General features: G+C 44.8%; 3 protein-coding genes across 5 annotated transcripts; all 3 read right to left on the bottom strand.

The window, feature by feature from the left end:
• Positions 1 to 702: 702 nt before the first annotated feature.
• alyref (Aly/REF export factor) lies at positions 703 to 4,005 on the bottom strand. The gene is made up of 6 exons (XM_041863624.1): positions 3,616 to 4,005; positions 1,973 to 2,128; positions 1,701 to 1,848; positions 1,439 to 1,505; positions 1,165 to 1,348; positions 703 to 1,013 (listed from the first exon to the last, which is right to left on the bottom strand). Exons 1-6 carry the CDS (start codon positions 3,859 to 3,861, stop codon positions 999 to 1,001), a joined length of 816 nt encoding a protein of 271 aa, XP_041719558.1. The 5' UTR covers positions 3,862 to 4,005; the 3' UTR covers positions 703 to 998.
• Positions 4,006 to 9,276: 5,271 nt separating this feature from the next.
• Positions 9,277 to 11,838, bottom strand: LOC121550315 (mapk-regulated corepressor-interacting protein 1). 2 transcript variants are annotated; one of them, XM_041862537.2, is made up of 5 exons: positions 11,606 to 11,829; positions 10,847 to 10,950; positions 10,544 to 10,662; positions 10,228 to 10,332; positions 9,277 to 10,123 (listed from the first exon to the last, which is right to left on the bottom strand). In XM_041862537.2, exons 2-5 carry the CDS (start codon positions 10,849 to 10,851, stop codon positions 10,059 to 10,061), a joined length of 294 nt encoding a protein of 97 aa, XP_041718471.1. In that variant the 5' UTR covers positions 10,852 to 10,950; positions 11,606 to 11,829; the 3' UTR covers positions 9,277 to 10,058. The 2 variants fall into 2 exon arrangements, with proteins under 2 accessions (XP_041718471.1, XP_045069274.1); XM_045213339.1 differs by lacking the exon at positions 10,847 to 10,950 and having other exon boundaries at positions 11,606 to 11,838.
• Positions 11,839 to 19,533: 7,695 nt separating this feature from the next.
• LOC121550317 (protein phosphatase 1 regulatory subunit 27-like) lies at positions 19,534 to 22,397 on the bottom strand. Of its 2 annotated transcripts, XM_041862539.1 has the most exons (4): positions 22,033 to 22,397; positions 21,532 to 21,616; positions 20,996 to 21,146; positions 19,534 to 20,715 (listed from the first exon to the last, which is right to left on the bottom strand). In XM_041862539.1, the coding sequence occupies exons 2-4, from the start codon at positions 21,593 to 21,595 to the stop codon at positions 20,595 to 20,597; spliced, it is 336 nt and encodes a 111-aa protein (XP_041718473.1). In that variant the 5' UTR covers positions 21,596 to 21,616; positions 22,033 to 22,397; the 3' UTR covers positions 19,534 to 20,594. The 2 variants fall into 2 exon arrangements, with proteins under 2 accessions (XP_041718473.1, XP_041718472.1); XM_041862538.1 differs by having other exon boundaries at positions 21,532 to 22,397.
• Between the last annotated feature and the right edge of the window lie 1,537 nt (positions 22,398 to 23,934).

Raw genomic sequence — 23,934 nt, 5'->3', positions numbered from 1 at the left:
CACCCACGCAAGACATGCCACCAGAGGTCTCTTCACAGTCCCCAAGTCCAGAACAGACTATGGGAGGCGCACAGTACTACATAGAGCCATGACTACATTGCACTCTATTCTACATCAAGTAACTGATGCAAGTAGTAAAATTAGATTTAAAAAATATATATTTTATGGAACAGCAGAAACTGAAGCAACATATACATAGGAGCAGACATGCATACACACAACATGCGCACAGATTCTTGTACTGTAGATGTGGTGGAGTAGGGGCCTGAGGGCAGTGTTGTGAAATCTGTGAATGTATTGTAATGTTTTTAAATATTGTATGAACTGCCTTAATTTTGCTAATGGGGATCCATAATAAATAAACACACGCACTTATACGCTGCTGCTACTGTTTATCATATATCCTGATGCCTAATCACCTTACCCCTATACACATCTACCCCTAGTATCCCATTCCCTGCACATTGTAAATATGGTATTGGCACTAACCCTGTAGAAAGCTTACCTTTGTGTTCTTATTTCTCATGCCTTTGTTGTACTACCAATATTGATTACTGCATTGTTGGGAAAGATTATTCCAATTTTAATTTGTAAACAGGTGTAGACTAACAGTGAAATGCTTACTTGCAGGCCCTTCCCAACAATGTAAGGCATTTCTCTGTACATGTGCATGTGACAAAAACAAAGCAGTCAGAGTCAGAGTATGGTTAATATGTACTGCAGGGTTTATTACAATGATCTACGGGGAAAGGAATCAGAGCAACAGGGAAAGCCCCACCCACCCCCTTAAACCTACAGTCAAAACCAATATTTTTTTCAAAAAAACAAAAACTGGTAAAAAACACATCGCAGCATTTAAAAGGATTGATACACAAATGTAAATCACATCAGAAGACATCCAAGTGTAAAATGCCCCGCATCTTCAACGCTGTAACAACTGCGACTGTCCTCGTGTTCAGCCTGGAGAGTAATGCAGCCTGGAGGATTCACCTAGGCTCTTAGCTGGTTTCCATCTGGGGTGGGTAGAGGAAACATCAGATAAGACGCATGATACTATGGGCAGTATCACTCCCGTCATTAATTTCCAACGCTATACACGTTGGCAGACAAACGTTTTTTAAACCCCCTACGACACTTCATAACCCTTTTCAAACCACGACTCACCCTGGCATTGTAGGCATCTAGCTGGGCATCCAGCTCTTCAGCGGAAAGTGGCTTGGCGCTTCCCCCGCGGCCACCTCGGCCCCTGCCTCCTCCACCACCACCACGACCTGCTCCACGTCCTCTCTGCATCCCTCTGAACACACCGCCACGACCCCTGTTCATGCCACCACCTCCTCGGTTCATACTGTTGAACATCTGAACATTAGCACTTTCCATTCATGATACTTATCATTTGGCTCAGGTTGTTTTGGAACAGTTAAATCTTAACACTTACCCCTGCATGGGTGGTCGTCTTTGTGTGTCGATCTGTGATGTGACAAGTTGTATGTTCATGGGACGTCCTGCAAGAGAAAAAGTATTCAGGTTAGTTTTAGCCTTCAGCAACTTGAATACTTGATACAGTGTCAGCATGGTGAAAGAAAACTCAGCAGCACCAAACAGTTGACGGTTTCAGCAAGGTACAAATGACATGCTAATTTACTTCCAGTGTGTGGCTGGTATTTTTGGCAACTGTCAAAGCCACTTGAGAAACCTACCATCAAGTGGTACACCGTTGTACTGTTTCATAGCTTTCAGAGCATCTGCCTTCCGCTCAAAGTGGACGTCTGCCGTGCCTAAGCTCCTGCCCGACCGGTCGTAGTGAACAGCTGCCTTCTTCAGTGTACCAAACTCCGCAAAGAGCTCCTGCAATGAGAGAACATAAACCATGTATTGTGATTGATTTCAAGTGCAATTTTGGAAATGCTAAGCCAAGGCAAATAAGCAATTTCTAAAGACTCAACAAAGTCAAAATGAAAATAAGATGTACCTGAATATCTGCGTCTGAAACGCCAAAGTCGAGATTGGAGACAAGAAGCTTCCCTCCGGTTTCCACACCAGCGCCACCCCCGCCGCCCCCAGCACTGGCATTGAAGCCATGATTGCTGTACATGTCGTGTTGCCATTTATCAGGAAGCTGCTTGGGCTGCAACAGATGAAAGAGAATGCACCTGCTGACTTCAGGCTCCCCTGTCTCTGCCAATCACAGAGACTGGTCCACACAGCTGGGTGGGTGCTGGGGAGACCAGGGACTACACAGCAAACAGGGCCTGGTGGTTGGCACACAGCTACCCACCATGGAGATTCCCAGCATTCCCTGCCCACCCCATTACTACAAACAAGTAAACCAGTGCAGAAACAGGACACATGGCAACATATCAAGTCTAGCCACTAGACCAAGCTATCAGGTCATAAAGCATTTAGCTCAAACTAAATGGGCCCTACTTGTAACAAATGAAACATTCCCAATAAGAGAATAATGTGAAGAAATGTATGCATTGACGTCTGTTGAGGCTATTTTGATTAACATTTAACTGCAAACAATTAACAAACAGTACACAACATTTAATCGCTACCATCTGCACTCTGCTCCCACCCCCTTACTGGATAACTAGGCTGACAATGTTGCCCACTGTGCTCTTGCCATCTGCGCCTCCACCAAAGGCTCTCCAGGCGGCCATCCCCAGCGAGAGTAGTATGCTGAAGAAAGTAATCCATCCATATGGCGCTGTAGTTGTTCTTTGCATCAGTGTCGACTCCAGTGGTGTGGTTATTTGCTTAAATTGTTCTTTAAAAGCCATGAGTTGGCTTTGATGGGTTAAGTGTCCATTTTCTGAAAGAGACAACTAGCATAATAGGCCAACTACCTGGCCTGAACATGGATGGCAACCATCTGAGCGTCCATTTTGAAACCACGCCATTTTGATTGGGTTGTTGTGACTAGTAACACATTAGTAGAAATGTGAAGATAAAACTATGTAATAAGAGGGCAAAAGTCAACTGCTCCATCCATAAAGGACACCATTCTTTGTTGATATGGTGGTGCCGCTCAAAGGGGATTGCGTTAACCCGCCAGCCACTCCCAAACAAAGGACTCCACCAGATAGGAGCGCAGGATGAAACTCCCAAAAAGCTGCCTCTGCTACAAAAATCATCCAAATGCAACGATATTCTTCGATGCAGTGCCGTTCGGTGATCCAACAAGGGACTTTCTGGGATGAAGGATACAGCGACAGACCATGAAATAAATATTTCATTGATTGAAGATGCTGAATTCAAAATGGCGCCGTCTGGGCCTTGTAGGTTAGCAGCTAATCCAGAGTTAGCAATATAGCTAGTTAGTAACTAGCTAACCTGCTCCAAAAGCTTCTTCTCAAAAAGTGGTGACATACATTGGTTGGGGTGGACAAGGACACGTAATTCATTATATTTCCATATCAACCGCAATTTAAAGGGTTTCCCTTCGTTAATTCGAGAGAAACTCGGTTAGCTAGCTAAATGCCTCTCGACTAGCAAGCTAGCCATTGCATTGGGGCAGCTAGCAAGCCTGAAGATTAGAGGACGTCACCCAGGCATTTTCAGGTTACCAGGCGTTTTCCTTTTTCTCAGCTCATTCCTCTAACTTTCTCATACCCTGCTGTATGGCGTAGGTCTTGCTCTGCCACGGCTCAGGTTCGGTCGGTTCCTCATGGGGCCCGATCCTCCACCTCGGCCTCCAAAGCCTCCACCGGCAGCTCCACGGCCAACACCACCACCTCGGCCCCCGCCAGAGCCTCCCCGGCCACGGCCTCTTCCACCACCACGGCCTCCTGCGCCCCCTCTCTGCTGCCTGTTCTGCTTGATGATGTCGTCTAGAGACATATCCATCTTATCGGCCATTATGAAGTTTCAATTACGCTAAACAGAATTGTTAGCGAACTAAAAGTACACACTAGCCTGACTGATCCCTGTCTTTAGTTTAAAAAAAACTTGGTTATATCCCCGCGGTACTACTCAACTGCGGGAAAAAATAAACGCTCAAATGGAGCGCAGGCTGTCTTTATAGCCACAAGCCCCTCATTACGTGAGGACGGATGACGCTATCAGTGTCGGATTGTTGTGCGCCGCCCCTTCCACAGTTTTGCTCAGGCTTTCAAATCAAGAAGGGCCTATTTGAAATTGAGCCCTTGAGTCATATCACTACAAGTACCTGTGCTGCTATTATCAGTGGAGCAGCGCAATGGTCTCGAATTTACTGTACTGCTAGTTATACAAAAGTACATAGATCTGACATATTCATTTTACATTTACATTTACATTTTAGTCATTTAGCAGACGCTCTTTTCCAGAGCGACTTACAGTTAGTGAATACATATATATATATATATTTTTTTATACTGCCCCCCCCGGGAAACGAACCCACAACCCTGGCGTTGCAAACGCCATGCTCTATCAACTGAGCTACATCCCTGCCGGCCATTCCCTCCCCTACCCTGGACGACGCTGGGCCAATTGTGTGCCGCCCTAAGACCCTCACGAACTTCAGATGCACAATTGAGAGCATCCAATCGGATTGCAGGGCTCTCCAGAGGGTGGTGCGTGAGCCCAATACATCACTCCAGGACATCTACAGCACCCAGTGTCACAGAAAGGCCAAGAAAATCATCAAGGACCTCAGCCATCCGAGCCACAGCCTGTTCACCCCGCTACCATCTAGAAGGTGGGGACAGTACAGGTGCATCAAAGCTGGGAGGAGGAGACTTTAAAACAGCTTCTATCTCCAGGCCATCACTGTTAAATAGTCACCACTAGCCGGCCTTCACCCAGTACCCTGCCCTGAACTTAGTCACTTTTACTAGCCAACTACCTTAGAGACTGCTGCCGTATGTACATAGTCATTGAACACTGGTCACTTTAATAATGTTTACATACTGTTTTACCCACTTCATATGTATATACTGTATTCTAGTCAAGGCTCATCCTATAACTACTGCTGTACACACCGTTCCTCTTCATATACTGGCCATACTGTCTATACACACCATTATACACACACACACACACTACCGTTCAAAAGTTTGGGGTCACTTAGACATTTCCTTGTTTTCCATGAAAACATGCATGAAATGAGTTTGAATAGGAAATATAGCAAAGTGAATAGGAAATGTCATTGACAAGGTCAGAAATAATGATTTTTAATTGAAATAATAATTGTGTGCTTCAAACTTTGCTTTCGTCAAAGAATCCTCCATTTGCAGCAATTACAGCCTTGCAGACCTTTGGCATGTGACTACGTCAGAAATAATGATTTTTAATTGAAATAATAATTGTGTGCTTCAAACTTTGCTTTCGTCAAAGAATCCTCCATTTGCAGCAATTACAGCCTTGCAGACCTTTGGCATTCTAGTTGTCAATTTGTTGAGGTAATCTGAAGAGATTTCACCCATGCTTCCTGAAGCACCTCCCACAAGTTGGATTGGCTTGATGGGCACTTCTTACGTACCATACGGTCAAGCTGCTCCACAACAGATCAATAGGGTTGGGGTCACTTAGACATTTCCTTGTTTTCCATGAAAACATGCATGAAATGAGTTTGAATAGGAAATATAGCAAAGTGAATAGGAAATGTCATTGACAAGGTCAGAAATAATGATTTTTAATTGAAATAATAATTGTGTGCTTCAAACTCTGTAGCTCAGCTGGTAGAGCACGGCGCTTGTAACGCCAAGGTAGTGGGTTCGATCCCCGGGACCACCCATACACAAAAATGTATGCACGCATGACTGTAAGTCGCTTTGGATAAAAGCGTCTGCTAAATGGCATATTAATTGAGATCCAGTGACTGTGCGGGCCACTCCATTATAGACAGAATACCAGCTGACTGCTTCTTCCCTCAATAGTTATTGCATAGTTTGGAGCTGTGCTTTGGGTCATTGTCCTGTTGTAGGAGGAAATTGGCTCCAATCAAGCACCGTCCACAGGGTATGGCATGGCGTTGCAAAATGGAGTGATAGCCTTCCTTCTTCAAGATCCCTTTTACCCTGTACAAATCTCCCACTTTACCACCACCAAAGCACCCCCAGACCATCACATTGCCTCCACCATGCTTGACATATGGCATCAAACACTCCTCCAGCATCTTTTCATTGTCTGCGTCTCACAAATGTTCTTCTTTGTGATCCGAACACCTCAATCTTCCTCTGTCCAGTGTCTGTGTTATTTTGCCCATCTTAATCTTTTCTTTTTATTGGCCAGTCTGAGATATGGCTTTTTCTTTGCAACTCTGCCTAGGTCAGCATCCCGGAGTCGCCTCTTCATTGTTGACGTTGAGACTGGTGTTTTGCGGGTACTATTTAATGAAGCTGCCAGTTGAGGATCTGTGAGGTGTCTGTTTCTCAAACTAGACACTAATGTATTTGTCCTCTTGCTCAGTTGTGCACCAGGGCCTCCCACTCCTCTTTCTATTCTGGTTAGAGCCAGTTTTCCCTGTTCTGTGAAGGGAGTAGTACACAGCGTTGTACGAGATCTTCAGTTTCTTGGCAATTTCTCGCATGGAATAGCCTTCATTTCTCAGAACAAGAATAGACTGATGAGTTTCAGAAGAAAGTTACAGTGGAGAAAAAAAGTATTTAGTCAGCCACCAATTGTGCAAGTTCTCCCACTTAAAAAGATGAGAGAGGCCTGTAATTTTCATCATAGGTACACGTCAACTATGACAGACATATTGAGAGAAAAAAATTCCAGAAAATCTCATTTTAGGATTTTTAATGAATTTATTTGCAAATTATGGTGGAAAATAAGTATTTGGTCACCTACAAACAAGCAAGATTTCTGGATCTCAAAGACCTGTAACTTCTTCTTTAAGAGGCTCCTCTGTCCTCCACTCGTTACCTGTATTATTGGCACCTGTTTGAACTTGTTATCAGTATAAAAGACACCTGTCCACAACCACAAACAGTCACACTCCAAACTCCACTATGGCCAAGACCAAAGAGCTGTCAAAGGACACCAGAAACAAAATTGTAGACCTGCACCAGGCTGGGAAGACTGAATCTGCAATAGGTAAGCAGCTTGGTTTGAAGAAATCAACTGTGGGAGCAATTATTAGGAAATGGAAGACATACAAGACCACTGATAATCTCCCTCGATCTGGGGCTCCACGCAAGATCTCACCCCGTGGGGTCAAAATGATCACAAGAACGGTGAGCAAAAATCCCAGAACCACACGGGGGGACCTAGTGAATGACCTGCAGAGAGCTGGGACCAAAGTAACAAAGCCTACCATCAGTAACACACTACGCCGCCAGGGACTCAAATCCTGCAGTGCCAGACGTGTCCCCAGTACATGTCCAGGCCCGTCTGAAGTTTGCTAGAGTGCATTTGGATGATCCAGAAGAGGATTGGGAGAATGTCATATGGTCAGATGAAACCAAAATATAACTTTTTGGTAAAAACAAACTCAAACTCGTGTTTGGAGGACAAAGAATGCTGAGTTGCATCCAAAGAACACCATACCTACTGTGAAGCAAGGGGGTGGAAACATCATGCTTTGGGGCTGTGTTTCTGCAAAGGGACCAGGACGACTGATCCGTGTAAAGGAAAGAATGAATGGGGCCATGTATCGTGAGATTTTGAGTGAAAACCTCCTTCCATCAGCAAGGGCATTGAAGATTAAACGTGGCTGGGTCTTTCAGCATGACAATGATCCCAAACACACCGCCCGGGCAACGAAGGAGTGGCTTCGTAAGAAGCATTTCAAGGTCCTGGAGTGGCCTAGCCAGTCTCCAGATCTCAACCCCATAGAAAATCTTTGGAGGGAGTTGAAAGTCCGTGTTGCCCAGCGACAGCCCCAAAACATCACTGCTCTAGAGGAGATCTGCATGGAGGAATGGGCCAAAATACCAGCAACAGTGTGTGAAAACCTTGTGAAGACTTACAGAAAACGTTTGACCTGTGTCATTGCCAACAAAGGGTATATAACAAAGTATTGAGAAACTTTTGTTATTGACCAAATACTTATTTTCCACCAAAATTTGCAAATAAATTCATTAAAAATCCTACAATGTGATTTTCTGGATTTTTTCCCCTCATTTTGTCTGTCATAGTTGACGTGTACTTATGATGAAAATTACAGGCCTCTCTCATCTTTTTAAGTGGGAGAACTTGCACAATTGGTGGCTGACTAAATACTTTTTTCCCCCACTGTATATATATTCCAGACTCTTGACATTGCTCGTTCTGATATTTCTTAAGTTCTTTATTTTTAGGATTTGTGTGTATTGTATGGTATACCGCACTGTTGAAACTAGAAAGATAAGCATTTAGCTACCCCTGCGATATCTGCAAAATGTGTACGCGACCAATCAAATTTCATATAATTCCTGAAACAAACATGTAAGTAAATGTGTCGTTAATACCATGGCCTACACCAACTGTATCCACATGTGAACTTTGTCAACACAGATGCATCAACACCTATATTTAAGTGCAGATTCACATAGCCCACAATTTCTGTAAAATGTATCATGCCAAGATAATCCATCCACCTGACATGTGTGGCATATCAAGAAGCTGATTAAACAGCATGATCATTACACAGGTGCACCTTGTACTAGGGACAATAAAAGGCCACTTTAAAATGTGCAGTTTTGTCACACAACACGTCAAGTTTTGAGGGAGCGTGCAATTGGCATGCTGACTGCAGGAATGTCCACCAGAGCTGTTGCCAGATAATTTAATGTTTATTTCTTTACCATAAGCTGCCTCCAACATCGTTTTTGAGAATTTGGCAGTATGTCCAACCGGTCTCACAACCACAGACCACATGTAACCATGCCAGCCCAGAACCTCCACATCCGGCTTCTTCACCTGCGGGATCGTTTGAGGGGGGGCGTGGGGAGGTTGCTGAGGAGTATTTGTCTGTAATAAAGGCCTTTTGTGGGGAAAAACTCATTCTGATTGGCTGGGCCTGGCTCCCAAGTGGGTGGGCCTTGGAGGGCTCCTACCCAGTCATGTGAAATCCATAGATTAGGGCCTAATTTATTTATTTAAATTGATTGATTTCCTTATATGAACTGTAACTCAGTAAAATCTTTGAAATTGTTGCATGTTGCGTTTATATTTTTGTTCAGTATACATAGCCTATTACACAGTTTTCAGTAATAATGCACAAACAAAACAAAGAGCATGAGACAACGATAACTGACCATCCTACTGTAGGTACTGTGTTTGTAAATACATCATTGGGGAGTATTGGGGACACATCCAAAAAGTACATTTAGGTCAGAAAATCTATGACCAATGCATTGAGTGAAATATTGTAAAAGTATTTTATTCAATATTTTGTTTCAAGGCTGGGAAGTCAATGTGGAGATGTCTACTTGAAGTCCATTTTAGGGGAATGAATCTAAATTTAAAATGTTGGCATTTATACTAAACCATTTTTGGCTTCCAAAACTCGCCCGTACAATCGGAATCCATTCCAATACATCTACAATTCAACTATCTTCCAAAAAAAGAATGTCAGCCCTTCAGCATTATCCTTTGTAGATTGAAAAACTGAGTTTCTATTTAAGACTGCAGTCCTTTAAAGTGTCCCGTGAAGAATTTGTACACAGCATGTACTTCGGCATCAGGATGTCAGCATATTTCATTGAAACTCTGCATCAGTCCCATTCACATAACAAAATAGTGAAAAAGAAAAATTCATGACTGTAAAACCAAGAACTGGAAGAGAGAATCCCTGGAAATCAAATCCCAGATTTCTTGCATTCCACGTCAACCAGATGAGAGGTAGGGTGAGAAAATATTGAGCCTGGACAGAGAGAGGGACAGAGAGAGAGACAGAGGGGGGGAGGGGTGGACAGAGAGACCGGGGTGGATAAGGAACTCCAAAAATGTTGTGGTTGTTAGGACATCAGCCCACTGCTGTTGAATGGGCAAGCTGTTGTTAGTCCAGGAGAGCAGAGAGTAGACCGGCATTGTGGGCCGGACTGGCCAAAAGGTTGACTTGCTGGCTGACAGAGGACTGGAGGAGGAGAAAGTTCCCAAGGATAATGGGTGGAGAAAAAAAAGCTGTTGGACGGTAAAGAGAAAGACTAGGACTTCTTGGAGTCCTGTGTGTTGCGTTTCTTGAGGTCACTCAGGTCAACTGGTGTGAAAGCTGCAAGAAAGGATACAAATTACATTACTACTCTGTCTTTTTGACAAATCTAGTAAATAGCCTGTTTAAATGACAAACATACTCAGATCCATCAAGGCACTTACAATTTAAGTTGGGATTGGGGTTCTTTTCCACATACTCCTGTGGTCCACGGTCTTTGCGTTCACTGCTCTGTGGTGACCGGATGTCTCTGAGCACACACTGCCAGGCTGTAAAGAAGCATACACATGCCAGCTTTCAACCATCTCCTTACATACCACATTCCATTCAAATGGCTCATCTGAGCTCAGTGGTACAGAAGCTCTGTAAGGAGCTTCTTACAGTGGATCATGTTGATGACCAACAGATAAGCCTACTGAAGGGGTGAGAGACGTTAAGGGCTAGTCTTAGCAAGATATCGGCCTTCTGAGGCAGACTCACTGTCGTGGATGAAGCGCACATTCTCCTCATGCGCTGGAGTGAAGAGCTCCCCACTGTTCGTAGGGGACCGAGGGCTGGAAGTCCGCTTGTAGCTGTTCACCATCCTGGGAGCAGATGAGCTATAAAGCAGCAAAGAAAAAAACATAAAAACAGCAGGAAATAATGAAAACACAATAACAGACAGGCTGGAAAACAGAACATACGTTTTTCTGGCATGCATGCAGTATACCTGGTTCTACAAGATACAGCTTGATATACAGTTAGCACAACACAACCATAGAAGGTAAACAACCCTCTTCCAACCTCATTCTGTGTGCAGTGCGTCTCTTGCTCCTTGCTCCTTTGTAATGAATAGTTGGGGGGGGGGGTTGAGAGAATATGAACCTCCTTTATCCTCTGTTGGATATCTAGTGGTGAAAACAAGGCATGACTCATGATGAATTCTAAATAAAGACAGCAATCACAAACAATAGAGGAATGTTGACATTTGGGAGCTAGCTAGCTAATACAGACTGCAAAATATAGTTACTTAACTAACTATACAGCCAGAAAGCTACATTTGATGCCACACTATCGGCATTCGCTTGCTTATTGATGTTAGTTATGCTTCAATGTTTACATTTTTGTATCTGGCACTTACACAAGAGAGTTAGCTAACGTTAGCTAAGACAGCGAACAAGCAATTATACTAGCCAACTTATATTGACCAGCGACTCGTAAAATATAAAGCACCTAGCTAGCTAGCTTGCTATCTAACTTTACCCAATATCGTATATTTTAATTTATTGCAATTTTTGTTGGTTAGAAATTAGCTTGCTGTTGAAGTAGTGGCTGACAGATAAAGGATAACTAGCTTATTAGGTACCATAACGTTAGCTATCTAGCGAATGTTAGCTACACGTTATCATCTAATATTATTAGCTAAGCCATTTAGCTAGCTGAATATATCCAGACAATAGTACAACTTAAATGTTTTCAACAGCAGTGGCATATGAATTCATAACACTATAGTTAGCTTACTATAATCCGAAAATTACCCAGATGTAAACTATGTTTACAAACCTGTCTTTAGATCCGGCTTCCTTTCGCTTTCTTTATTCAGCCAACAAGATGTAACTAGCTAGCTAGGCCTCCCGTTGGCTAAAACGGTTGCCAATGCCAACCAATCATTTCTGGCAAGTAATTTAAAACGGAAGTCAACAAAACTTATAATTGGTTTGTTGGTTGAAAATAATGTTGAAATGCCAAAGGAATGCTTCTATGAATGGAATGCCCACCCCAACATCTACCCTCTCCGCTCGGGTCTTTTTGATACTTTAATAAAACAGACCATGGACCTGCTTACGAAGGTAGCAGAAAAAGCATGGCTAAAAATACTCTTACCCGAGTTCATAGGGCCGGAAAAAAAAACGCACACTAGTAATAAAAAATATCGCCTAGCCCTAGTCAGACCATTACTGTTCCAGCTGGCTTATAGGCGTTATTAGGTAGGTAATGTTAAGTGTAGCACAGACAATTTTCGATCAATTTGGCGATGCTTCCTCAGTTCCTGAATTGGAAGACAACGCATGTCTAATAAATGACCATGTCTAATTGCAGGGGGTTCGTTTGAATTGAGAAAATGCTCCATTATTACATGAAATACAAAAAAATGCTCCATGAAGTAATCCAACAATGTGTGCACTACCATCTTGTCTGTTTAAAATATTCTCATTGATTGAGAAAGCTGCCTTTCACAGTTTGGAAAGTGCATTGCACATTTGTTCAAAAGAAAAAGAAATTGCACCGCCATGTAACCCTATGGGTGTGTTCGTAAATTCAATCTGGAGTGCCAGAGTGCGCTCTGAGCGTTCAGGCGAGCGCACACTGGACGCTCTATACAGGGAGGACCAGTACCTGGTAGATGTGTACTGTACATATAGGTAGGGGTAAAGTGACTAGGCAACAGGATAGCTAATAGACAGTAGTAACAGTGTATGTGGCACAGGAGGCTACTGAGGGGAGGATGGCTTATAATACATTTTACATTTAGCAGACGCTCTTATCCAGAGCGACTTACACAAGCAATTAGGGTTAAGTGCCTTGCTCAAGGGCACATCGACAGATTTATCACCTAGTCGGCTCGGGGATTAGAACCAGCGACCTTACTGGTATAACGCTCTTAACCACTAAGCTTCCTGCCGCCCCATAATAATGTCCGAAACAGAGTAAATGGAATGGCATCAAACACATGGAAACTATGTGTTTGATGTATTTAATACTATTCCACTGATTCCGTTCCAGCCATTACCACAAGTCCGTCCTCCCCAATTAAGGTGCCACCAACCTCCTGTGGTTTGTGGTAAGTGTGTGTGTGGTGTCAGTATGCATGTGTGTGCATGTTGTGTGTGTGTGTGCGTATGTAGTGCCTGTAGGTTGGGATGTCAGTGTAAGTATGTGTGAGTGTGTGTGTAGAGTCCAGTGTGTGTGCATAGAGTCAGTGCAAGAGAGTTAGTGCAAAAAAGGGTCATTGCAGGTAGTCCGGGTAACCATTTGATTAGCTATTTAGCAGTCGTTTAGAAGTCTTATGGCTTGGGGGTAGAAGCTGTTCATGGTCCTGTTGGTTCCAGACTTGGTGCATTGGTACCGCTTGTCGTGCGATAGCAGAGAGAGCAGTCCGTGGCTCGGGTAGCTGGAGAGTTTGACAATTTTTGGTACCTTCCTCTTACACCGCCTGGTATAGAGATCCTGGATGACAGGAAGCTCAGCCACAGTGATGTACTGGGCCGTACGCAGTACCCTCTGTAACGCCTTGCGGTCGGATGCCAAGCAGTTGCCATACCAAGCGGTGATGCAGCCAGTCAAGATGATCTCGATGGTGCAGCTGTAGAACTTGTTGAGGATCTGAGGGCCTATGCCAAATATTTTCAGCCTCCTGAGGGGGAAGAGGCGTTGTTCTGCCCTCTTCACTACTGTGTTGGTGTATTTGGACCATGATAGATCCTTAGTGTTGTGGACACTGAGGAACTTGAAGCTCGGCCCCCCCTTTCCTGTAGTCCACGATCAGCTCCTTTTTCTTATTGACGTTGAGGGAGAGATTGTCGTCCTGACACCACACTGCCAGGTCTCTGACCTCCTCCCTATAGGCTCCCTATCATTGTCGTCGGTGATCAGGCCTACCACCGTCGTGTCATCTGCAAACTTAATGATGGTGTTGGAGTCGTCCGCGGCCACGCAGTCGTGGGTGAACAGGGAGTACAGGAGGGAACTAAGCACACACCCCTGAGGGGCCCCGTGTTGAGGGTCAGCGTGGCGGATATGTTGTTGCCTACCCTCACCATCTGGGGGCGGCCTGTCAGGAAGCCCAGGATTCAGTTGCAGAGGGAGGTGTTCAGTCCCAGGGACGTTAGCTTAGTGATGAGCTTCAAGAGCACTATAGTGTTGAACGCTGAGCTGTAGTCAATGAACACCCTTTTGTCCAAGTGGGAAAGGGCAGTGTGGAGTGCAATTGAGATTTCATAATCTGTGGATCTGTTGGGGCGGTATGCGAAATGCAGTGGGTCCAGGGTGTCTGGGAGGATGGTGTTAATGTGAGCCATGACCAGCCTTTCAAAGCATTTCATGGCCACGGATGTGAGTGCTACGGGGCGATAGTCATTTAGACAGGTTAGCCTGGCGTTCTTGGACACAGGGTGGTCTGCTTGAAACATGTAGGTATTACAGACTGGGTTAGGGAGAGGTTGAAAATGTCAGTGAAGACACTTGCCATCTGGTCAGCGCGTGCTCTGAGTACGAGTCCTGGTAATCTGTCTGGCCCTGCGGCCTTGTGAATTTTAACCTGTTTAAAGGTCTTACTCACATCGGCTACGGAGAGCGTGATCACACAGTCATCCGGAACAGCTGGTGGTCTCACGCATGGTTCAGTGTTGCTTGCCTCAAAGCGAGCATAGAAGGCATTTAGCTCGTTGGGTAGGCTCGTGTCAATTGGCAGCTCGCAGCTGGGTTTCCCTTTGTAATCCATGATAGTTTGCAAGCCCTGCCACATCTGCCGAGCGTCAGAGCCGCTGTAGTAGGATTCGATCTTAGTCCTTTATTGATGCTTTGCCTGTTTGATGGTTTGTTGGAGGGCGTCCGGGTAGTGTGCCATTCCTTGAAAGCGGCAGCTCTGGCCTTTAGCTCAGTGCGGATGTTGTCTGTAATCCATGGCTTCTGGTTGGGATATGTACGTACGCAAGCCCTGCCACATCCGACTAGCGTCAGAGCCGGTGTAGTAGGATTCGATCTTAGTCTTTTATTGATGCTTTGCCTGTTTGATGGTTCGTCGGAGGGCATCCGGGTTATGGTCCCACTCCTTGAAAGCGGCAGCTCTAGCCTTTAGCTCAGTGCGATGTTGTCTGTAATCCATGGCCTCTGGTTGGGATATGTACGTACGGTAACTGTGGGGACGATGTCGTCGATGCATTTATTAATGAAGCCGGTGACTGATGTGGTAAACTCCTCAATGCCATAAATCCCAGAACGTATTCCAGTCTGTGCTAGCAAAACAGTCCTGTAGATTAGCATCCGCTTCATCGGACCACTTCCGAATTGAGCGTGTCACTGGTAAATCCTGTTTGAGTTTTTGCTTGTAAGCATGAATCAGGAGGATAGAGTTATGGTCAGATTTGCAAAATGGAGGGTGAGGGAGAGCTTTGTATGTGTTTCTGTGTGTGGATTAAAGGTGATGTCAAGTTTTCTGCCCTCTAGTTGCACAGGTGACGTGCTGGTAGAAATGAGGTAAAACGGATTTCAGTTTTCCTGCATTAAAATTACGGCCAGTAGGAGTGCTGCCTCTGGATGAGCTAGTTCTTGTTGGCTTATGGTCCTATATAGCTCATTGAGTGCGGTCTTAGTGCCAGCATCGGTTTGTGGTAGTAAATAGAAATACTCACAGGGATCCTCTCAGGCTCCCTCACCCTTTGCCCACCAACCTCTACTTTCCTCACTGTCTCATATGAAACTTTCTGCTCTGCTCTCACCCTGGAAACTTAAATCTGTCCCCATCCCCCATGCACACTTCTCACATCTCGGAATCTCCCTCCTACATACTGCTGCAACATGACCATAAACTTGGCACCTGAAACAATGTAGTGTGTTCAGAACAAAAGCTCTCAACCGGAAAACGTATATACCCTAGCATGACTTTATCCGGCAAACACTCTGGTCTGCGTCACACCAAATGACATGCATCACAGACACCGGGGACCCCCAACTTCAGTTGATCCACCTTCACACTCAACCCCACCCCAGTTATCACTCCTTTCAGTGGCGCTCTTCTCCGGAGAGCAAAGCAGGACAACGCTTTCGTCCCGAGACTAGAAATGCGCAACAACCTCTCCCTCTGAGCAGCAGACACACAAAAAATCAACACAAGTCCACCTCTGGATACTTGCACCAAATTGAGGGAACCCCAATCCTTCTTCACTCAGCCTGATACCACAAACGGATTGGCCAAAAGGCATGGATCCACTTTCTCCACAAATCGTACTCCCACTGGGCCAGAGTCATCTCAGGCATTTTCCTGATCATTGGGGTGAGGCTTGGAAGCCTTCACCTCACCTGACGACGCAGGTTCTTTCTCCTCACTTTTGTCAGGATCAATTTCAAGTTCATTATCCGTTGACTGCTCAGGATCTTCAGGTGCGTAACCTGCATTTCTCTGCTATACTTGACCCAAAGGAGAAAGTACTCGGCTTGTATTTCACCGTCAGTTCAGGTTTGCACCTCGCGCCCTTCTTTCTGCCTCGTTCTTCTCGCCATCCGTCCTCTTGCTCACCCGGTCATCCGACAAAGGTGTGTTACCACGTTCAAAACGTATTCTTATTCGTGTGGTTTTCCGGCAGGGTAGACACTGTGTTGTGTATTGCTGCCTTTTCGCAGGTCGGAGTGCAGATTGCACATTTTGGTCACAAACAAAAAAGGGAAAAGGGGAATGGGAAAATCTTAAATTGCACCACCAACTAACCCTGCACCTATACACTATCCCCAAAAACCCATCACCCCATCCAACTACTGGCTCTAAACGATCCTACACCAGACCGTAGGCCTGGGAGGATGGAACCACTTCTCTCAAAATTTCCTGTAAATCTTCTGCACTAAAATATTTCACACCAAATACTTCTCTGCTGCTGCAACTACCACATCTATCTTCTGTGATTTTCACTCCATCAGCGCAGTGCAGTTGATCACCATGGCTATAAACAGAAGAAATCCAACCTTACTAAAACTCATCCTCTCTGGATCCCTCTCTTCAGACCTACTCACTGGGGGGCTCCCAGTCGAAGCTCTGTGTCAAAGCTCAAAAAGATAGACAGTCTCACCAAATGGAGGGCATCACAAACACCAGGAATATATTTTTTACATTTGCTCCACCTCTACACTCAACGCTACCCCAATGACCACCCCTTTGAGCAAAGCACGACACAGGTTGAGCCCAGCGTCGCGTGACGCAAAATGCAGAGGATATACAAAAAATCGAAACAATTCAATTTCTCTAAACTTTCACAGAGTAACCAATCCCAGTTTGTTACCCAGCTTGACACTATGTATGGGTTGACCAAAAAGCAGGAATCCCCTCTTTCCAAAAATCTCACTCCTACCGGTCCACTCATCTCCGGTAGGATTCACGGGGCAAATGTTGGAAGTCTCTACCACACTTGTCGCCACAGGTAGGCCCACTTCATCCTGGTCTGGATCAACTTCAGAGCGCTCACCACTGCCGACTGACTCCATTTCGAGATCCTCAAGGTTCTCAAGATAGCATGTAGACGTATAAGTAAGTTTACTTGGCTTGTATTCAGGAAACAAAGGTATTTACTCAGGTGACGAAAGTGTGTACACAGGAGACGTGTCATTGCACTTTGTTTCCAATCCTACTGCCTCGTTCTCAATGTGAGGAGGAAACCTCCCGCATTCAAAACAACTGGGAACTTCAAAATCTCCGACTTCCGACTTCAGTGCGTTCAAGACAATTTACAATTGAGTCATTTAGCAGACGCTCTTACTCACAGCTAGTGAGTGCATACATTTTCCATACTGGCCTCCCGTGGGAAATAAACCCACAACCCTGGCGTTGCAAGCGCCATGCTCTACCAACTGAGCTACAGGAGGCCAACTGGGAACACTGAAATAACTAGCTCCAACTGGGAAAAATAGTTTTGAACGGTTATCAAACTCGGATTTCCAAGTGGGAATTCAGACATCTTTCTAAAGCTTGGACCATCCGACCTGAAGATCACTGACGTCATAATTTGACCTTGTTTTCTTTTCCGAGTTCCCAGTTGTCTTGAAAGTACCATGTGTTCACCCCTAAGTGCTGCATGTCATGATGACATTCACCTGTCTCGATCATCATCATGAGAGAAGATTTGAAATAGACAAGATGGCAGCGTACACATTGTTGGATAACTTCATGGAGTTAAACATTTATTTTATTTAATAATGGAGAATTTTCTAAATTCAAACGAACCCCCTGCAACTAGACATGGAAGTTTAAAAGACGTGTTGTCTTCCAAGTCTGGCATTGAGGAAATATCGGCAAGTAAAGGTTGGTCGAAAATTCACTGTGCTATGCTTAACATGACCTACCTAATAACGCCTATCAGCCAGCTGGAACAGTAATAATGGTCTGACTAGGCAATATTTTTAATAGCTACATGCACCCATCATCCCCTGTCTGTAGTAGGCTAATGAGCAAAAAGAGCAATGAACTTTACAAGGAGGGATGTACAAATATTGGCAACTGGAAGGTGTTGGCTTCTGTTAATTTTCTCATTTCAAGGATCTGACAAAACTTATTAAGTAAATGCTAGGACAGAGGCTGGATAGGTTTTCGATCCTCTCTGTCTCTCTCTTATCTTGCTTTCATCCAGGCTTTTGTTTTGTGAAGGGAATGATGTCATAAGATAAACAATTTTTTAAAGTTTGAGGATTTAAATTATTTCCAGTTGTCCACTTACCCCAAATCATATTTCCATAGAATTCTCTCCGGTGAATTTCTTATAATTAGGCCTCTACATTGAGTTCTGTACCTTGGTTTTCAGTCAGTTCCACAATTAGGCCTACCATTCTGTCAAATGTCTTCAAGAGATTTGTATTCCTCTAAATTCAATTTCCCCCATTTCAATTAGGCCCAGAAATCCCAAATCCACCCCTTCCCCTCGCCTCTTGGCTTTCCTAGCACGATCATGCGCACCTCAGCTATATGCACAAGTGGCCCAAAGATGAGGGAGTGAAAATTATGGAGGGTGAAGGGGCTAATTAGACCCTCCAATAGCCACTTCGTTAGCTATGCTCCTGGCTTTGGAGCGAAGTGCTATCCCATAACGCACCGCACCGAGTTTGTGCAATTTCACACAACAGAATGGAGAGTCTGCCTAATTGTGAGCCACCTGTATTCATTTGTCTGATTTGAAGCTGGACAAATGTAACATGAAATAGCTCTCAAAATAAATGTTTTCTCATTGGAAGAAACATGATGGAATTTTGTCATTAGAATTGTATGCTTGTTTTATTATATACCTGTGGAATTGCATCATTCAAGTCAGGAGTGTGTCCCGAAGTCGATGGGTTTATTTGATCCCCTCACCACTCTTGGAATTTCGTCAGTAACACGTTAAAACTGAGGGCCCTACGAATGAGTTAGTTGGTAGGGGTGAGGGCCTGGTTTGGGATTCACCGTACGAGTTGAGGGTCATTCAAGTGAAACTTCCAAGTTGAAACTCCACACTTCAGATATTTAAGCCTAAGTATAAACCTCAAGTTCATATGAAATGACTGTTTAAAAAACGTAAAAACGTTATTTGAATGAAATGAGGTGAATTTGCAGCTCGTTACCCTTTTCCTCTAGAAGTAAATTAACAGGTAATGCTTATCATAACCTATATTAGGCTACATATATTTTTCCATCAAGGGTCAATAAGTGAGATAGAAAAGAGTTGAATCCCCACCAATTCATTTCATCAATATTTACAAAAAGCACCTTTATTTATGAAAATATTTTGTACAAAAAAGATAAACAAGTAAGACTTTCATTGGTGAAATTCATTAGATTAGCTGAAATGGTCAGAATACCACTTACACTTTCAGCAACACTTTGAACTATTTCAGAAAATAACAACAGCCGAGCATAATAGGAAAAATGCCAATACAGCAGCACAAGTGCCTGTATGGCATAGTAGCTATTTTCCGATGATCTCTGGCCTACCAAATGAAATGTCATTTTTGATGTGAATTGTTGTTGACGCCCTCTCTCTGCTCAGCAGAGAAGATACACACAACTTTTCCTAAGCCAAAAACACACAGGTTAAATGCAGAGAACAATGCCAAATACAGTCTGTACTCTGTCTGTACTCTGTCTGTACTCTGTCTGTATTTTGGAAGCAGTGAGTTGAAAATAGTCTCTGCCCATGTGCAGGAACTATCCTCAATGCTGGGTAGTTTTGTGGAAAATTCAAGCAATGGACAGTCAGATTTGTACAAGATTGATCACAGAATTGGGCTGGGTGATCTCATTGGGTAATCAGAATGAAGACATACCCTATTGATTCATTACACAGATTAAATAACAACTGTTTACTGTGGTGTGTCACTGTCTTTTTTGGTATGTGGTGCTACATGATCTGGGAAACTAAAAGCTGCTGGTGCTATGAACAGCCTGAGATGCTGTTTGTGACAACTAAAGTGACAAGACTGGTTTGCATGTTTTTGTAGAAAAGAACCAAACAAAAAGTAGCCAACTTCTTTCAAGCAAAGAAGGAAAAAGATACAAAAAATAATAACCTTTACAAAGCATAGTCCAACATGAAATACAAAACCTCTCCAAAAAGCATTGTGTGTCACGATTATGCATTTAGCAAAGAGTAGGCTACAAGTGCTCTGTAGCAGGAAAAGTGGCCTGGTCCCTTGTCCCAGTCTTTCTCCTTCTCTCTGGCTGGGCTTTTCCATTCCAAGAAGCTAGTCTCAGGACCAGGGCACACTGTCCATCTGTCCACATCAAGCTCCTTCAGGTCCTGTCCTGTAGGTGGCCAGTGAGTTACACACAGCCTGCCTCAAACAGATTGACCAGCTCCTTACAGTCTGGGTCAATGAGGTCCACTGGCTTCTCCCCGTTCTCGTTCTCCGCCGCTGCACTGGCACCAAGAGAGAGCAGGTAGCTAAGGAGGGACAAAATACAGTGTTGTTCAGCACAAGTCACATTCACACAAGGCATCATCTTCATTGTCTATATTCACACTGGCTATGAAATCCTGCATGTCTGGTTCAATCAGGTCACCGAGGTCAGTATGGTTAGCTAATCACTACCTGCCTTTTGTCAGAATAGTTATTTCTCAAAGAGGCAGCAATGTTGCATGATAGAAGCCATTAGATCAATTGAATGTTGTGTTTTGTGGTATCCGTATGTTTTATGAGTTTGTGTTTCATTTGTACACCAACCTGGCGATTTCGGGGAAGCCGTCACTGCAGGCCATGTGTAGCGCCGTCCAGCCGTCCTCATCTCTCTGGTGGACATCAGCTCCATATCTCACCAGCAGCTTCACGCAATCCAGGTTCCCTGTGAGTACGGCCTCATGGAGCGCTGCCATACCTGCACACAGAGCACCATACATGGGCCCAGTCAGAGGAGGGCTCAGCTGCACTGTACACACCCTTACACTGCTCTTCTGTCATTTCAACCCCTGCTTTTAACTTCAGAACTTTTCTGAACTTTCACTGTGCATTTGTCAAACAATTATTTAGAGCCTTTATGCTTTTACTGGTTTAGAATATAGATATATATTTAGAAAATAAATTAGACCCTTTAACTTCTCAGTAGTTTTATATTTGTCAACACAATATCACAATTTACTCCGGAAAATAAGGCGTAGTAGTTTGTGACTATGTTTTCATGCAGACAGTTGTAGGTGCCATTGCCTGCTGTGGTAACTCTCAACACTTTTCCTCTGTCTTTATCTATTTGTAGGTTCACTCACCAGATGGGAAGAGGGTATGCAGACGTACTTTCCTCGCTCTCATAAAGCGTCCAATCTGCTCCATCTCACCATGTCGGACACAGTCCTGGAAGATAATGTCATTGGAGAAGTGTACAGCCCGGACTGGCTTGAGTGGTAGAGGTGCAGGAGTCTGCTGTGCAGGTATGTGTGTTGTGCGACGTGTAGCAGCACTATAGTGTGTTCCTTTGCTGTATGAAGGGGTGTAACTGGAAGTGGTTTTGTGTGTAGGTGTGTAAAGTGATGGGGTGTAGCTTGTGGGGGTGTAGTGAGTTGAGCTGTACTTCGTTGGGGTATATGAAGTGGGGGTGTATTTGGTGGGGGTGTAGTGCGTAGGTGTGTAATTGGTGGGGGTGTAGTGCGTAGGAGTGTAATTGGTGGGGGTGTAGTGCGTAGGTGTGTAATTGGTGGGGGTGTAGTGCGTAGGTGTGTAATTGGTGGGGGTGTAGTGCGTTGGTGTGTATGTCATTGGTGTGTACTGACTATATCGCGTGGTGTACGATGACACTGGTAGCTGGTAGCTGTACTTCATCCCTGCGGTCAACACGGTTCTTCCTCCCCCTATGCGCTCAGCCCAGGAGGAGGGGTGGGAAAAATCCAAGAAAACTTTGCAATCCAGTCAGGGCAAACAAATTCCTTTGTCCTTTCCACGCTTATCGTCCTTGACTTTTCTCACTTCCTTCTGATCCTTGAGTTTCCAACCAGAGTAGCACGTCTCGTCTCACTGGCCAAACATCCTCTTTGTATGTCTTTCTTTCCTTCTGGTTCTCCGGATTTCTCCCTCGTGCCTCCTGTCTTATTTCTCCTGTCTTTTGGTATGTCACTACAGTATCCTCTGGCTTTGTACAGGCTGGTGGTCTGATGGAGCAGGTGGGAGAGGGTCCCTATATACACTCTAGAGGGCTATTTTGGGGCCCATGATCCCTCATATCGAGTGACTTCAGCTTGGAGCGGATTGGCCTCTGCCAGACACTGCCTCCACCCCTAACCCCATAAAACACAGTGACAGCCACAAGAAGAGGTATTCAACCAAGCACAAACACATTGGGATCTTTATGAAGCTTGCCCAACATGTCTAATACCACATCAACATCAAAATGTTCATGATCAACATCAGCAGAAGAACAAACTGTCGTTAACAGTGTTATGGCCCCTGGGTACAGGTCAGGCAGCCTTTTTTGGAATTTCGCAAGCGACAGCACTGACACATGGTCATGGTGGTCAACAGTGTGAGAGTCACATCAGGAGGGCAAACAGTTTTTAAACGTTTATGGAATCAGGCATGAGGGATTCATGCAGTGTACTCTATGTATGACAGCTGTTGTGACATAAAAGTCTCACCATATTTACATTTACATTTACATCATTTGGCAGACGCTCTTATCCAGAGCGACTTACAAATTGGTGCATTCAACTTATGATAGCCAGTGGGACAACCACCTTTTTTAATTTATTTTTTAATTTTTTATGGGGGGTAGGGGAAGAATGATTACTTTATACTATTCCAGGTATTCCTTAAAGAGGTAGGGTTTCAAGTGTCTCCAGAAGGTGGTCAGTGACTCCGCTGTCCTGGCGTCGTGGGGGAGCTTGTTCCACCATTGGGATGCCAGAGCAGCGAATAGCTTTGACTGGGCTGAGCGGGAACTGTGCTTCCGTAGAGGTAGGGGAGCTAGCAGGCCAGAGGTGGATGAACGTAGTGCCCTCGTTTGGGTGTAGGGTCTGATCAGAGCCTGAAGGTAAGGAGGTGCCGTTCCCCTCACAGGCCAGAGGTGGATGAACGTAGTGCCCTCGTTTGGGTGTAGGGTCTGATCAGAGCCTGAAGGTAAGGAGGTGCCGTTCCCCTCACAGCTCCGTAGGCAACCACCATGGTCTTGTAGTAGATGCGAGCCTCAACTGGAAGCCAGTGGAGTGTGCGGAGGAGCGGGGTGACATGAGAGAACTTGGGAAGGTTGAATACCAGACGGGCTGCAGCGTTCTGGATAAGTTGTAGGGGTTTAATGGCACAGGCAGGGAGCCCAGCCAACAGCGAGTTGCAGTAATCCAGACGGGAGATGACAAGTGCCTGGATTAGGACCTGTGCCGCTTTCTGTGTAAGGTAGGGTCGTACTCTGCGAATGTTGTAGAGCATGAACCTGCAGGATCGGGTCATCGCTTTGATGTTAGCGGAGAACAACAGGGTGTTGTCCAGGGTCACGCCAAGGTTCTTTGCACTCTGGGAGGAGGACACAATGGAGTTGTCAACCGTGATGGTGAGATCATGGAGCGGCAGTCCTTCCCCGGGAGGAAGAGCAGCTCCGTCTTGCTGAGGTTCAGCTTGAGGTGGTGATCCGACATCCACACTGATATGTCTGCCAGACATGCAGAGATGCGATTCGCCACCTGGTT

The sequence above is a fragment of the Coregonus clupeaformis genome, unplaced genomic scaffold, assembly GCF_020615455.1.
Source record: "Coregonus clupeaformis isolate EN_2021a unplaced genomic scaffold, ASM2061545v1 scaf0100, whole genome shotgun sequence".
Taxonomy (NCBI): domain Eukaryota; kingdom Metazoa; phylum Chordata; class Actinopteri; order Salmoniformes; family Salmonidae; genus Coregonus; species Coregonus clupeaformis.
This window is presented reverse-complemented; position numbering and strand designations above follow the sequence as displayed.